The sequence below is a fragment of the Poecilia reticulata genome, linkage group LG15 (assembly GCF_000633615.1).
Source record: "Poecilia reticulata strain Guanapo linkage group LG15, Guppy_female_1.0+MT, whole genome shotgun sequence".
NCBI lineage: Eukaryota > Metazoa > Chordata > Actinopteri > Cyprinodontiformes > Poeciliidae > Poecilia > Poecilia reticulata.
The window spans coordinates 22,010,938-22,025,843 of NC_024345.1; the positions used below are offsets into that span (position 1 = coordinate 22,010,938).

At 36.7% G+C, this 14,906-nt stretch overlaps 2 protein-coding genes across 4 annotated transcripts; one reads left to right on the plus strand and one right to left on the minus strand.

Annotated features, from left to right (window-relative positions):
* Nucleotides 1–503: 503 nt before the first annotated feature.
* prdx3 (peroxiredoxin 3) lies at nucleotides 504–5,921 on the minus strand. The gene is made up of 7 exons (XM_008430050.2): nucleotides 5,835–5,921; nucleotides 4,939–5,050; nucleotides 4,146–4,287; nucleotides 3,875–4,010; nucleotides 3,689–3,792; nucleotides 2,415–2,580; nucleotides 504–718 (listed from the first exon to the last, which is right to left on the minus strand). The coding sequence occupies exons 1-7, from the start codon at nucleotides 5,868–5,870 to the stop codon at nucleotides 668–670; spliced, it is 747 nt and encodes a 248-aa protein (XP_008428272.1). The 5' UTR covers nucleotides 5,871–5,921; the 3' UTR covers nucleotides 504–667.
* A 545-nt stretch (nucleotides 5,922–6,466) lies between these two features.
* sfxn4 (sideroflexin 4) lies at nucleotides 6,467–11,975 on the plus strand. Of its 3 annotated transcripts, none has more exons than XM_008430046.2 (14): nucleotides 6,467–6,637; nucleotides 6,712–6,777; nucleotides 6,857–6,913; nucleotides 6,993–7,019; nucleotides 7,119–7,173; nucleotides 8,108–8,133; nucleotides 9,256–9,309; nucleotides 9,386–9,448; nucleotides 9,513–9,581; nucleotides 9,671–9,761; nucleotides 10,444–10,559; nucleotides 10,630–10,715; nucleotides 11,618–11,735; nucleotides 11,807–11,975. In XM_008430046.2, the coding sequence occupies exons 1-14, from the start codon at nucleotides 6,599–6,601 to the stop codon at nucleotides 11,882–11,884; spliced, it is 945 nt and encodes a 314-aa protein (XP_008428268.1). In that variant the 5' UTR covers nucleotides 6,467–6,598; the 3' UTR covers nucleotides 11,885–11,975. The 3 variants fall into 3 exon arrangements, with proteins under 3 accessions (XP_008428268.1, XP_008428270.1, XP_008428271.1); XM_008430048.2 differs by having other exon boundaries at nucleotides 11,624–11,735; XM_008430049.2 differs by lacking the exon at nucleotides 11,807–11,975 and having other exon boundaries at nucleotides 11,604–11,729.
* Nucleotides 11,976–14,906: the final 2,931 nt, after the last annotated feature.

A 14,906-nucleotide genomic window follows, 5' to 3' on the forward strand; every position in this document is an offset into this window, starting at 1 on the left:
GGGGTGGGCGCTGTTACAGCTTGCCTGAAACTGCATGAAGTTTTTTCCACATTAACCACCTTCATCAAATTCTGCCTCCATTTTTTTTTCTGTTTCGTACTCCTGAAGCCACATTTTGACCCGCTTTTCTTTTGGGGGACGTTTTTTATTTGGAATTCAAAGCTTTAAAGAGGGCCCACGTCTTTCGGTAAGCTAAAAAGAAAAACACCGTTTATCTGCAGGAACGAGGCGGCGCGTCGTTTCTGCTACTGTACAAAGTAAAGTTTATGTACACCTAAAACTAGATGTTTCCATCACCACACTGTGCTGCAGAGTGTTTCTCCCTACTTTGTGTAAATACAGTATGTACCCTACTTGTATGAGAAGTGGCAAATGCCTTTTTTTTCTAATTTCCAGTTCTCTCCCACTTCGGTTGATTTTTGGCACTTCATGTTGTGTACCACTGTCAGACATTTTGAACCTGCATATTAACTTGCTGTAAAAAGAAAATAAACATGTTTATGTACAGGGGTTACTCAGCGTGATTTTTATTATCTTCATACAGTCGATAAACAGAAACACAAACCGGTCCAGACAAGTCAAAGCCAGGAGTTTGTCGAACAGATTTACCGGTAAACTAAGAAGCTTTTTATTTTGTGTGATTTTCACCTGACGGCGGTGGGAACGGTTAGTTGACTTTCTCAAAGTACTCCTTCGATCCTTCAGGGGTTGGTTTGATCTGAAAAGGAACGAGACGACGTTATGCTGCTCTCACCGAACACTTGATGAGAGCAGAAACAAAATCCAGCTGGGGATTCAAACCCAGGACCTTCTTGTTGCAAAGCAACAGAGCAGCTCATTATAAATAACAATTTAAAATTTTTACTATGAAAAACTAACCAGAAAACGCGTTTTGCACTTTTTCTGGTTATTTTCTTTCTCAAATTTGGTGGAAATTTGGTAAATTATGTGAATTTCAACAATAATTTGTTGAAATTCACATAAAAAGCTTCTTTTTTTAAACGCTAATGCATAATTGAATTTTACACAAATGGTCAAAAATATTGAGTGTCAATGAAGATAATTAACTTGCGAAATATTTAGATCTGAGCTAAATGTTTAGTTTGAAAATTAAATATTTAGTTTTCAGCTAAATATATCTTGTGAATAAGAGATTTAGTTTGGAACTCTGATCTTTATAAATAGATGAATAAAATGGTGAAAATATGACTGAAAAATTAGCGCCTACATTTTTTTCTCTGACACGTTAAATAAATCAAATTTTTACTGCAACTGCAACGACGCTCCATGAGCTCCCACCAGCAGGTGGCAGTGTTTCTTCTAGAAACCTGCTGCCTCACTTGATAAAGTTATCTTCTGTGAAAATTGTGTAAATTGAGACGTTTCAGTTCCTCAAGGAATAAAATCTGTCTTTTTTCTTCTTTATGTAGAATTTGGTAACCATTTAATGCGAAAAAAATATTGCAAAATTTCTTGAACATATTTGTAAAGTAGCACCATAAAAATCAGGAATTTTGATTGCAAAAAATGTAAAAAAAATCCCAGCAGGACTCCGAATTTAACCGTTGGAGGCCACTTCATGTTGGCCTCCTTCCAGCAGGAGGCCAACATGAAGGTCACACTGTAGCAGATCTGTAACCTTTGCTCAGGTAAAGTAATGAGCTTAGTTAGTTAAAAGCTTTTAGTCTCCATCCAAACATGAAGCAGACGGGCTGATCGACCTTTGACCTCGACTCCAAGCTAATCTAATCCAAAAGAGGACGGAAAAATGGCAGGCCATTTTATTATAAAATCACTTTTATTACATTCTGGATATCCAAAAAGGTATTTTGACTTTCAGGAATCTGAATTTAAGCTCGCCGCATTAACATTCTGACTAGTAAGAATAATAATTATAACTCAAATTACTGGATTTGTCATTTCCATACTTACAACATAAAATAACGTGGATGTAAACGTAACTCATCTAAATAACATTTTTAGAAATCTGAATTAAGAACTGCGTGAGCGCCGTGTTGTAACGGAGCTGTTCAATTTTGGTTTTTTTTGCACAAAATTGTCAGAAAATGCCACAATGACCATTTTAGAAATCTGCAAAAAGTTTCTGCTTATTCACTTCCGCTGAGAGAGTCGCTGTCGACCCGTTTCCAAGCTGAAAATGGTGCATCTTCAAAAAGCCTTTCAGAACTTTATTGAATATACAACTCGAGGGCAAATTTGTCATTTACACAAGTCAAAACATAATTAGAGATATCTTAACTTTCTAATACTTTTACTCATAAGCCAATTTAAAATATCTGGTTTGTAAGTGTGGTGAAACTGATTTTATGTTAAAACGGCCTGCCGTATTCCCCCTGCGGGCAGCGTTGTGTTTAGGTGCTGTAGGGATCTGCAGTTTCCCCAGAGATACTCACTGTGGGCGACTTCGGCGTCCAGCTGGCTGGACAAACCTCTCCATGCGTCTCGACGAACTGGAAGGCCTTGACCAGGCGCAGCGTCTCCTCTACGCTCCGACCCACTGGCAGGTCGTTGACGCTCATGTGCTTCACCACACCGTTTGGATCGATGATGAATAAGCCCCTAAACCAATGTAACACAAGATTATCGGATGTTTCTATGGGTAAGAGAGGTATTTTAGACCAACACAACTCTGCAGACCCCACACATGCTGGACATGAAACTGTTTAGACTTTAACTTTCGAGTTGGTGCCGCAGCGACGGTTTCTTCCAGAGTGTCCTCATCATTATCAGGCCCATTTCCATAATTTAACCTCAAAATTGCTGTTTTTGAAGATGCAATTTTTTGGAAAATCTGGATTTTTATTTCCACCATTAAATTTGTAGTTTAATGGTGGAAATAAAGTGATAACAGCCGACACAGGACCAAACATCTTGTATTTATAACGAGTATTAAGGCCACACTAAAAAAAATTCAGAAAAAGCATTTCAACAATAAAGTAGTATTACAAGTTTATTCTAATGTTATTCTCATATTAATTATTATGACTATTCTTGTATTAAAACTTTTTTACCACAATTCACACTGGTTCTAATACTACACCGTAATGATTTAAATAAAAAGTTTTTGAAACTTTTCTGTCATTTCATTTTAAGAAACAGAAAAAGTCACTAGATAAAAAACCAAAATTGGTTACAATTTGAAAAATGTTCTTTTTTCTTTATTTACATTTAAAAACTTCATTCAGACGAAGATAGAACCAAAGTCAAGTTGTTTGCTTTTGCACAAACTGAAGCTGATATTCATCAATTAATTAGTTCATTAATTGTTGATTTATTTTCCCCTTTGGATGAATAAAGTACAGACTTAACAGATGTTAAAAACTGGGGATTTTGTTTTATAAGCTACTCTGATTTAAACTCCTCCTCCTCTAATGTTCACTGAACATCTGGACTTGTCCAGTTGTTCTGTAATCTCAGTACATCTGAGTTTAAATTACTCACTGCTGGACTATTTACAGACCAAATCACCTCTGAAGGAAACTGGACTTTATTTATGGGTGTTTTTAATTGAAAATCTACATATAATTTTACTTCCTCTTCACAGTTTGCCTCTCACACAAAATATGTTGACGTTTCTGCTTGTAGGAAACAATTTAAGGGCTTTGAATATGATAACAAAACACGTCAAAGATGTTAACAGGTGTAACTCCGGATACAGTGAGCCCACCTCAGTGCGATTCCCGGGCCGTCCAGCAGAACCCCGTAGTCTCTGGAGATCTGCTTGTTGAGGTCCGACAGCAGAGGGATGTGGATGTTTCCTAAACCTCCAGCCTGGAAGGGCAATAAAAGCCGCTAACACACATATTCATCCACGTACGCGCTGCAGTCGCTGCGTATTCAGAGTCATTTGCACCTTTCGTGGCGTGTTGATCCAGGCCAGGTGGGTGAAGTGAGAATCCACAGACACGCCCACCACCTCGCAGTTGACGTCGTGAAACTCCTTGGCCTTGTCGCTGAACGAGATGATCTCCGTCGGACACACGAACGTACTGAAAACAGCAAAAACGCAGGAATTAAAGGTTTCGCTTTAGTCCAATACCAATAATAACAAACTGTTTCAGTTCTCTCCATTTCTGCATCTTCACATCTTAAATCCCAGTTTGCTTTTTTTCACAAATACTCACAAGTCCAGAGGGTAGAAGAAAAGGACGAGGTATTTTCCCTTGAAGTCCGCCAGACTCAGGTCCTTGAACTCCCCGTTGTGGACAGCAGTGGCCTTAAAGCCGGGCGCCGGCTGAGTGACGGCGGCCGCCCATCTGGAGGAGCCTGATAAACAAAACGTCAAACGATTCTTACTCTGTTTGTCTGGAGATTCGGCCAGCAGCTCTCTCTGTTCTCCTTTACACATCAGTGTAAGAGGCTGGTCTGTAAACGGCGCCTTATGGCAGAAATCAGCAACTATTTGATGTGAAAAGAGGCAAAACTAAACATTTTAATTTGTTAAATATTTTTGAAGCAGAGAAAATGAAATCTTACACAGTTAGTAAATTATAATAAATATTCTTTAATATTTATTTATTTTAAATTAAAACAATTTTGCTTCTGTTTTTTTTTTTTGTTTTATAAGATTGAAAAATAAACTAAACTTTACAGGAAGAAAAATACAATTTAATCTGTAGTTTGACACCAGTTGAGAAATAAAGATCTAAATGATGTAAAATGATTAAATCCTCTAGTTGTTTATTCACCATTCAGTTGTAAATTCCTGCTTTTGGTTGATTTAAAAGCTAAAATAAGAAAAACAATCCCAAATCATCACCCTGCCACCGCCGTGCCTGACAGAGCCGTGTTTGGTTTAAACAAACAGTTCTGGTTTAATCTCATCTGTAGGACTAAAACAATTAACCTGATTAATGATCATCAGCAGTAGAAAGAATAATATTGACTCCTGGACGTTGTTAGTGATGCGGTACGTACCGGTGGAGAAAAAGGATTTCTGGAGAACCGGAGCAGAAAGGACCCTGGCAGCGCCGCCAACTCCATGCTGGCAAGCAGCTGCAACTTTCAGCCCTCCAGCTGCAACCTGAACCTACAAGATAATAAGAAATACTTAAAAATATAAATTACTGAAGAACTGGAACAAAAGAGGTTCTTAGTTTGGATGCATCTAATGAACAAGAAAAAAAGTAAATCAGATTACAACGGATTTATGCTGCCAGCTGCCAACTATTTACTTCCTTCTTGTTTTTTGTTTGTTTGTTTTTTTACATCTTAACTTTATTATAAGTCAGTTAAGAGCATTTGACATTTTAATAGTCAACATATACAAAAAAAGAAAACACAACTATGATTTTTTTGTGATTTTGGGTAACAAATTTTCATGAGTTTCAATGTAAATTGAGGGACAAAATGTCTTCACTTTATCGAATTTGTTGCCATCTTTTAACAAATAGAAAATCTGTGACAAATATCTTATATAGTAATATAAATAACCACTGTTTTTGACCTTGTTTTTAACCTTCATTTTGATCTTGTCATCATTTGAAAACTATTTTAATTGCTGCTCAAATGAAGTAACACAACTGTTTCAAAAGTTTAGCCAAAATACATAATTATAGCGCACATTTACAAATAATTAACAAATAAAATTGAACACGGTTTTATTTTTTTATGTTCGCATGGAGCGCCCGCGAACCAGTGGTTGGAAACACCGTGTCAAATTTGGATATATACGCAGCACATTAACACGTTTCTGAACAAATTAATTAAAAACTTCTTCTGACATGAGTTTATTCCTGCTTTCGGAGCTGCAAACCGAGGTAAACAGAGCGAACAAACAGCCTAAGCTGACAGAAATCAAGAGTTTAACTCACAGAGGTCCTGAGCAGTCTGCCAACGGTGGCCGCCATGTTGGATTATGTCACAACAGGAGGGAGGTCTGAGCCACGTGCGGGACACAAATCAGTCATTCAAATCAGTAAAATGAAATAAATAAATATTCTTTGTTACACTTTGAAAAATGATATTTCAGTAAAGGATTTAACACGAAATAAGTATTTCCCAAAGAATAAAATAAGGGCGTCTGTCGGTTATGTTGCCTTCAGGTGCTCTTCAGAACTTCGTACGTCAACGTCGACGCCATATTGAGAGGGGCGTATATGTTGAAGTCAGGATTAATCATATTGTTACCACCGACTATGATGGATATTAAATTAATTCGTGACTTACTGTCAAACAGGACTATGAAATAAACAAATGTGGATTTACCATTTTTTTCTCGTTTTATTATACATCTAATAAACTATTTAAATGTTTGAATGTCTTAATTTAACTAATAGATGTAGCATTTTTCCAGTTTTATTTAAATTATATCAATTTTACCTAATTATTTAACAACTTATTGATGTATTGAACTGGAGTGTGTGATCTAAAAATAAAACATTTCATATCTCTGTTATTTCCTATTTTTTAAATGCGTCTTGAACGTACCAACCCACAACGCTGATCACGTGACTAAAACGGAAGTCTCGTTTTAAACATCTTGACCTCAGCAGCATGAGAAAGGCATGCTTTTAGGATTACTTTTCAGTGGGTTGTTTTACTTTAATTTCTGTAAACTTTTATTTTTTTGTTCGTTATGGATGCTAATCTGCTGCAGTGGAAAAACCAAGGCCAGGTAACAGTTCAACCGCAGTGATTAAACACGCAGATCATTAATGGTTGTTGCACTGAACCCGTTTCGTTTTCCAGTCTTTCCTCAGCAGGTTGAGGACGTGGGTTTGTCTCCTGGATCCATCCCTGCTGCTCTCCTCTAATGTGAGGTTTAACAGTAACCATGGAGTTCTGCTCCGGTGTTGGCCTGGTCGTAATGATCTGCTCTCTCTGCTGTCCTCAGGCTGAAATACTGAAAGCCCATTCTCTTATTGGAAGTACAGAGAAGCTGGATGGAAAGGTCAGAGTGCGTTTTAGTGCTTTAAGTACGTAAAGTGATTTAAAACAAAGCAAACCTTTAATATCTGCATTTCTGACAGGATGAAGCGGCAGTGAACCTCTCACTTGTACGTTTAATGAGATTTCACATATTTTCTAATGCAAAGCTCAACTTTTATTAAAATGATTTTTTTGCATATGATATTTATTCTATCTTGTGTTTACAGTCTTCTTCCCACCCTGGTTCTGGTGCAGTTCTTCCACTTTTCTTCCGCCCTCCAGGTATGAAATCAAAACGAGCATTTTTGTCTCAAAATATTCAAAATTCACATTTCAGTTTTACTAGGCATGCTGTAACAATTTAATGCCAACTGATGTTATATTTAAATATTGTAAAAGTTTTAAAGAACAAACAATAATGGTTGGGAAATGAATCTATTATACTTGTTTTTATTTTATTTCTAAAAAATGTTTTAGTGGTTCCAGCACATTTGGTCAGCTGGTGTTACCACTGTATGTGCTGCACAATGGCTCTTTTGTTGTTGATTTATCATCCAGAAACTGCTTGATGCACTTTTGTTGGTTGTGCAGGAGGCTCCACTTCTGCTTTTCAAAGATGTATAGTTGCATAATTGCTCATCTGTTTGCAGCCATTTGCATATGCGAGTGTAAAAGTTGAGTTGGGGAGGGCGTGGCCGCAACTTATTTGGATTTAAAGTGAAAAGACACCCTAAAACAGCTAAAATCTCATTTTTTTAGAATGCTTAAGTTAAAATAATGTAATGAACATGTTCATTATATCCCATAGACTTATTTTACTTGGTCAAGAAAGGATGATATGCTTTTAAGATGCTAATCAACTTCTCCTGGTTGGAAAAAAAAAAAATCTCGTTGCCACGGTTACTCATCATTCCAGAAGGAACAACTGTCCAAAAAAAAAAGCAACAACTCAACCAAACACATTTTAATCAAGTCTGAACTAGAAACAGTTCCAGAATTATATTGACATACAATGTGGAGACGTTTCAATAAATTAACCTGTAATAAAAGAGTTAATGTATTTATACTTCTGCTCTAAACCCATTCGCTCTCTACCGTACACCTCACCACTGTCTCACTGCTCCACCCTCACACCTCCAGTTAGTTACTTGAAGTAAATTTTGTTAACTGTGCAGTTTGAAAAAATTGTGACCTTAATTTTTCTCCTTCTTTCCAGCATATCTACCAATATCAGGACCTTTGGTAAGTGTGTTTATTACCTGAAGTCTGTGTTTGCTAACAAAGTAACGCTCCAGGACATTCCTTTGTTAGAAAACATTAAAAACAGATTTACATCTTGGTGAGTGAAATAATTATTTTATAAAAATGTTAGTTTGAAAAGACCAACAATGTTTTTTGTGAATCAAGTTCCAACATTATTTATGTTTATTTATGACATAAAACTTTTTACCGTTTAGGTGTTTTTGTGTTTTTTCTTAGAATTATTTTTTGTTGAAACCTAGCGTAGAATTTGGATAAAGTTTATGGGTGTTCACAAAATGCCTTGTGAACAGTAGAAAAATAAAAACATTTTTGGATTATCATCCATCCATCCATTTTCTTGACACCCTTGTCCCTCAGTGGGGTCGGGAGGGTTGCTGGTGCCTCTCCAGCTGGCGTACCGGGCGAGAGGCGGGGTCACCTGGACAGGTCGCCAGTCTGTTGCAGGGCAACGCAAAGACACACATGACAAACAACCATGCACACACACACTCACACCTAGGGACAATTTAGAGAGGCCAATTAACCTGACAGTCATGTTTTTGGACTGTGGGAGGAAACCGGAGTACCTGGAGAAAACCCACACATGCACAGGGAGAACATGCAGAAAGACCAGGGCCGGGAATCGAACCCAGAACCTTCTTGCTGCAAGGCAACAGCTCTACCAACTGCTCCACTGTGCAGCCCTGGGTTATCATTTGAGAGCAAATTAAAACAAAAGAATGTTTTAACAGTAGAGTCGAGGAACTGCAATAAAAAGATCAAATTTCGACAGGGAATCTGAAACTCGATGCAGACTTGGCATCGATATTAGAATTATGAAATGAAATCTTTATTTATTTTGAACAAGTAAGATGTCAGAGAAAAAATAAAATAATTAAAAAGAAAACTCACATATTTACACATCTAATTTTTACTCATGTCACAGTTTCTACTCTTCAAATTATATCTATACAATTAATTTCTTACTCTGCATTTTGCATATAGTTTTGTGCAACATGCTTGTTTTGTGGTGAATATTCTTTCTCTTCACATTAAAATAAACCTAAAGAAGCCAGTATTCCTTCCCTCAGCTGCTAAAGAGCGACCTCTTCCTGTTTCCAGGTCGTTGCGAGTCTTTTGCCTCACAGCGGAGTCAAAGCGGCGATGTTCTGGCAGGTAATGACGCGCGTCGCCTCGCATTTCTTCAGTTTGTTGATGCTGATGAACTGACGTCATTCATGTTGCTGTTCAGTTTTTGCTGCAGAGTTACAACGCCGGGTTCAGCTACGTCCACAGAAACTCTTCAACAGAGAAGGTAAAGTCCGTAAAATGACTCAAAAGTAGCAGATTTTTCGGTTTCACCGTCTCTTTGTCTCCAGGAGAAGACGACGTCACTAACGCAGCTTCTGCTCATGGTGGGAACCGTTTCCTACACGACGTGTGCTGGGGTGTGTGCGGCTTTTCACTGCAGAGTTCGTCACTAAAGCTGAACAGTTTGAGGAGTCGCTGATTGGATGTCCTGTGTTTATTATTTTAGGCTCTTCCTCAGATTTTTATCGACAGACTCCGCATAAGAAGCCCTCCGCTGCAGACGCTCTGCAGGTCCGTTCTGCCCATCCCGCTGTCAGGTGACCTTCCTGTCCTCAAATTAGGCTTCAGGCGATTCTACACAATTTGTAATGTGTAGAATTGCATCTCGCATGGGACGCCACTTTTTGAAAACGGATGAGTAAATATGAAAATTCACAATAATGTGAAGAACAAATAAGATGGGAGAATCTCGCATGTAAAAAGTTTTCTGCACGTTTTTCACATGTGCAAATTATATTGCGTCTCAACCAGGGTTAGAATAGTTTTGGGTTTTTCATTGTACTTTGTTTTATTTCATTGACTTTTTGTTTGTCTAAAGTTTTTATTAGTTTTTATAGAGTGTTTGCTAATTTTTAGTTAATAAAATATTATTTTGTTTTATTTTTTATTAGACAGTTTTATTTTTTCATACTTTTAATTTTTAGATGCAGAATTCAAAAAGTTCAAAGTATTGTGAAGATTGTGTGGCCACGTTTTTGTGTTTTCTGTATTTTTTGTGTTTTGTGGGTCTTTTGTTTGTTTCTCTGTATTTTTTGTTGTTTTCTCTGAGTTTCTTGTTTTCTCTCTTGTTGTGTTTTCTGTATTTTTTGTGTTTTGTGGGTCTTTTGTTTGTTTCTCTGTATTTTTTGTTGTTTTCTCTGTGTATTTATTGAGTTTTCTCTCTGAGTTTCTGACTCTTCCCTGCTGTGGATTCCTGATCTTTTCCTTCGCCTCCCTCAGCTGCTCTGGCGTTCTTCAACGTTCTCACCGTCAGACACCAGGAAACGGAAACGGGGATCCAAGTGTTCGATTGTAACGGAAACCCTGTTGGTGTCTCCAAAGCAGCAGGGTCAAAGGTTAAAAAAGCAGCAAAATAAATGACATTTTACTGTGACATTTTTAGAATTAAAAGTTTACTTTAATTAGGCCGTGTGGGAAACTGCGCTGTCGAGAGCTGTGCTGTTTGGGACGACTGCTGTTGTTCCTAACCTGCTGGTTTTATTCCTACAAAGGTGAGTTTGATTTTTATATCATTATTAGTTTTTCTTTGAAGTTACTGGCCAACTTTTTCTAAAAAATCACTTCAGATAGTTTATCTAATGGAGAACATCATCTCAGGTTCAGTTCCTCTGTTTTACTGTAAAACTTTCCACGTTATTTTAAACTTTGCTGTGCAGCTGCAGCATTTTTTTCATTTTTGGAATCTCAATTTTTGTGCCTTTTGTGATGTCATCAAAACATTACAGGAAAGGCAAAGCAGAACTAGCAGTTTCTTTGTTTGGGGTCTTTAAAAAAGTTTATGAAATTTTACAGTGGAAATTGGGGCTGCAACTTGTAATCAATAGATTATTCTATTGATCATGACGAGCATTTTGACAGAAAAAAAAATGGCACATTAGGAGATTTTTCATGTAATCACTCAAGACTTATTTGCAATATTAGATATTTGTAGTGCATTTAAAATATGCAAATAGACAAATAAGAGAAAATAAACATCTTATTGTCTAAAACCCAACAGCAGAATTCCTTTAGTTTACACTTCATTTGTAGCAAAGGTTGAATCTGTAGCTAAAAACATTAACAGTGCAGGATTAACTCAATAATTAGATAGAAAAAGTTGCTGAAAAGTATTTTTATTATTTTATCTGAAGCTAAAACTGATGTGTAGAACACATTTTCAGATAATGTTTTTAATCTTAAATGCAAAATTTAAATGTATATTTGTATTTTTTTTCTAGCAAATAGCCTTTGAGTCTGTATACTCCAGTTAATAATTAATTAATTACTAAATTTGTTGATTATTTCAATTGATTAATCCGATAGTTTAAATCCTGTGGAAATATCCCACTGGATAGTATTTTCAACCCCATTTGAACAAGAATATAATCTGTTTTAATCAGTTTTCTTTTTGCAGGAGTAGATTTTTCCAGAGGAACTCTCTGCTGATGGCGCCGTGTCGCCACATCAGCGTGGCGCTCGTCTTCGGATTGATGATCCCCGTCTCCTTCAGCCTCTTCTCGCCGGCGGGAACGGTGAGGTTCGGGGTTTTCTGCTTCCCATCGGCTCTGAGGTTTTCCAAACTGACTCCGGCTTCGTTTCGCAGATAAACCGGGAGAGCGTGGAGGAGGAGCTGCAGGCCGGAGCGTCGGGCCAAACGTTGTTCTACCACAGAGGACTGTGAGGAGCAAAACCTCTGGAAACATCCATCCATTTTCTTTCACCCTTGTCCCTCAGTGGGGTCGGGAGGGTTGCTGGTGCCTCTCCAGCTAACGTTCTGGGCGAGAGGCGGGGTCACCTGGACAGGTCGCCAGTCTGTCACAGGGCAACACACAACCATGCATACACACACACCTAGGGAAAATTTAGAGAGGCCAATTAACCTGACAGTCATGTTTTTGGACTGTGGGAGGAAACCGGAGTACCTGGAGAAAACCCACCATGCACAGGGAGAACATGGAGACTCCATGCAGAAAGACCGGGGCCGGGAATCAAACCCAGAACCTTCTTGCTGCAAGGCAACAGCTCTACCAACTGCACCACTGTGCAGCCTCTGGAAACATCTTAAATTTAATTTATTAAACCAAGTCATTTTGATATTAACTTTATTCAGTCGTTATATCAGGTGTCTTTTTTTTACCAAACATTTTATTAAATCATAAAAATACATTTGCTTTGATGTTACATGGATTTTAAAATGTAAATCTGCTTTCTTATTCAAGAGAATGAGGCAAAAAAAAAGATCTGATTTTGCAGAAAGAATCAACAATGAAACATTAATAACCTGAACAGTAAGTCATGTGAAGCAGTAAAACCAACAGTGCAGTATGTAACGTTTATAAAAATGTTTTTACAAATTAAATATGTCACCATGTCAGATAAGCAGCTGCTTAAAGCCCCCAAACCTCTAGGGGCCCCCAAGAGCACCAAGCTAGCATGACAACACATAAATATATACACAAAATAACACTGAATAATAAAAAAACAAATGTCATTTAGTTTAAAAAACTAAACGGCAAGGAAAAACAACATCTCTATTGTTACATAAATAATTGTTAATCTCTTCCTGTTGACGGCTGCTGTTACTTTTGGAGAAATATATCAAACTTTTTACTATAAATTTAGTGTTTATCAGCTGATTTTACGGTAAAATAGTTGAAATAATATGGTGCACTTAAATACCACTCTGCATTTCAAAAATCACTTCTTTTTTTTAGTTTATTACTCCTGTAATAACCATAATAGCACTGGTATGATGTAAGCCAATTCCAAATGATGCTAATGAATGCAGGTATGTTACACATACAGTAGATTAGGAATGATAAATGTTGGTATGGGGGGCCCCCAAATAAAAATCTGCTTCAGGCCCCAAAAAGACTTTGGCCGGCCCTGCAGTTTAACACTAGACAGATAATCTGTGAAAAGATCAACTTCCTCCACTTCCTCCCAGAGCTACTATTGATGTTGGCTAAAACCAACCAAAAACAGCCAGTGGTGGTGGCAGTATCATGCAGTGTTGGAAAAGTAAAAATGTCCAAATTCTGGTCAGTTTTGACCCGAGATTTTCCAGATGTCTGTTAGATTTGGAGAACTCTTCCAGGATTACGAGGTTTCATATTATCAGTTGCTTTAATACAGTTTTAGTTTAATGGTTTGTAAACTTTTTCATCCAGTTTATCGTAATTGATTTTTTTCCCCTAACGGATTTATTTGATATCTACAGGACAAATGTCAAGTTAACAGAAAAAGTTTGATAATTTCAAAGTCTCAGCCATCTTGGATCTTAACTTTTGGCCCGTACATGCTGTCGGCTGATGCGTTTAAAGACCGATAAATGGTGGGAATTCCCAGTTTTCACTGAACGGGAAGTTAATGTTCGTGTATTTTAGTGTGTGACCAAACGACGGAGGTAAAAATCAGCCGGTTCTGATCTCTGCCTGGTGGATCTTTTATAAAAAACATGTTAAAAAAATCACCCACAGCACTGATCCCATTAGTAAAAAAAACTAAACGTTAAACTGATTAAGAAGGAAAAACCAGGCGGTTCTTTTTACTAACTCAATTTTGTAATAACATCTCGTCACATGAGGATGATTTTCACTGAATCTCCGTTTGAACAATAAGCTGGAATGTAGGAAATGTAATCAGAAGCACAGACAGAAACTCCTTTTAAAAAATAAAATTTAAAATGACGTGTTGATGATCTGACTGCAGCTATCAGCACAGAGCTTCAAATTTAAGATTCACTTTTACTTTTTCTTCATTTATTTAAACAGTTCTTTGGATGACGATAAAACAATCTGGTGAGAAAGTTTGAATTGTGGATTTTGTTTTTAGTCCACAAAGGGTCAAAATCATACATGCAGGCTGAGATGCAGGGCATTTTCTCACTGGTTTGGAAAATATGTGATTTCAGCATCGTCAGCCCAAACAAGGCTTTCTAACTGATTTCAAACATCACAATGTACAGATATTAGGTTTAAATATATAAACTTTAGACGAAATAATAAAGGATTTTCCACAAATACCAATATCTACCAATTTAATTGCAAAAATTTAGCATCTTTGTTTAAAAACTTAAACATAAAAATAAAATTGTGGTTCTTCAAACACAAAGCAGCTTTTTTTTTTCTTCAAAAGATCCTGTAACATTTGCGGCCCAAAACATTTTTTTAGCTGGACTGAGTGTAAAATGACTCTTCTGATTATAAAGACTACAGACGACGTTTATTTAACTTGATAAGAGCAAAAGTTATTAACTTCTGGTTTGATATGACGATTGACAGAAGCTCATTATTAATCTGTGGCAACATAAAAATGATCCTTTTAAATTATTTTCCTTCACTACAAAAAACACAAAACCTTACCAAGTACAGTTGAAATACGATAAAACAAACATATATATATATATCAGCTTGTTTTAAGTAAATAATTCCTCAATATTGATGGAAAATTACTGTTTTATTTATAATGTGAAAAAAGTGAAAGAAAACGTGACAGTGGAACTAGAGATTTTTCATCAATGTTAAAGAATTATTTACTTTAAAAAAGCTCCTATATCTTTCTGAAAAGTTACTTTTAAGTTAGTTTTGTCTAATTTAATCTGTAGACAAAATATTTAGTAAGATTTTGTGTTTTTTGAAGTGAAGGAAAAGGATTTAAAAGGACAATTAATTCAAGAAAAGTTGCAAAATATCCATTTAGAA

Bases quoted from the DNA above. Each gene is read 5' to 3' on its own strand.
- prdx3 (XM_008430050.2), bottom strand. From the start codon at position 5,870: ATGGCGGCCACCGTTGGCAGACTGCTCAGGACCTCT. The intron at 4,011-4,145 runs GTGAGTATTTGT...TGCTGTTTTCAG, and splicing joins TTCTTCTACCCTCTGGACTT to TACGTTCGTGTGTCCGACGG. The intron at 719-2,414 runs GTGAGTATCTCT...GTTCCTTTTCAG, and splicing joins GGACGCCGAAGTCGCCCACA to ATCAAACCAACCCCTGAAGG.
- sfxn4 (XM_008430046.2), top strand. From the start codon at position 6,599: ATGGATGCTAATCTGCTGCAGTGGAAAAACCAAGGCCAG. The intron at 6,778-6,856 runs GTGAGGTTTAAC...TGCTGTCCTCAG, and splicing joins CCCTGCTGCTCTCCTCTAAT to GCTGAAATACTGAAAGCCCA. The intron at 9,762-10,443 runs GTGACCTTCCTG...CGCCTCCCTCAG, and splicing joins TCTGCCCATCCCGCTGTCAG to CTGCTCTGGCGTTCTTCAAC.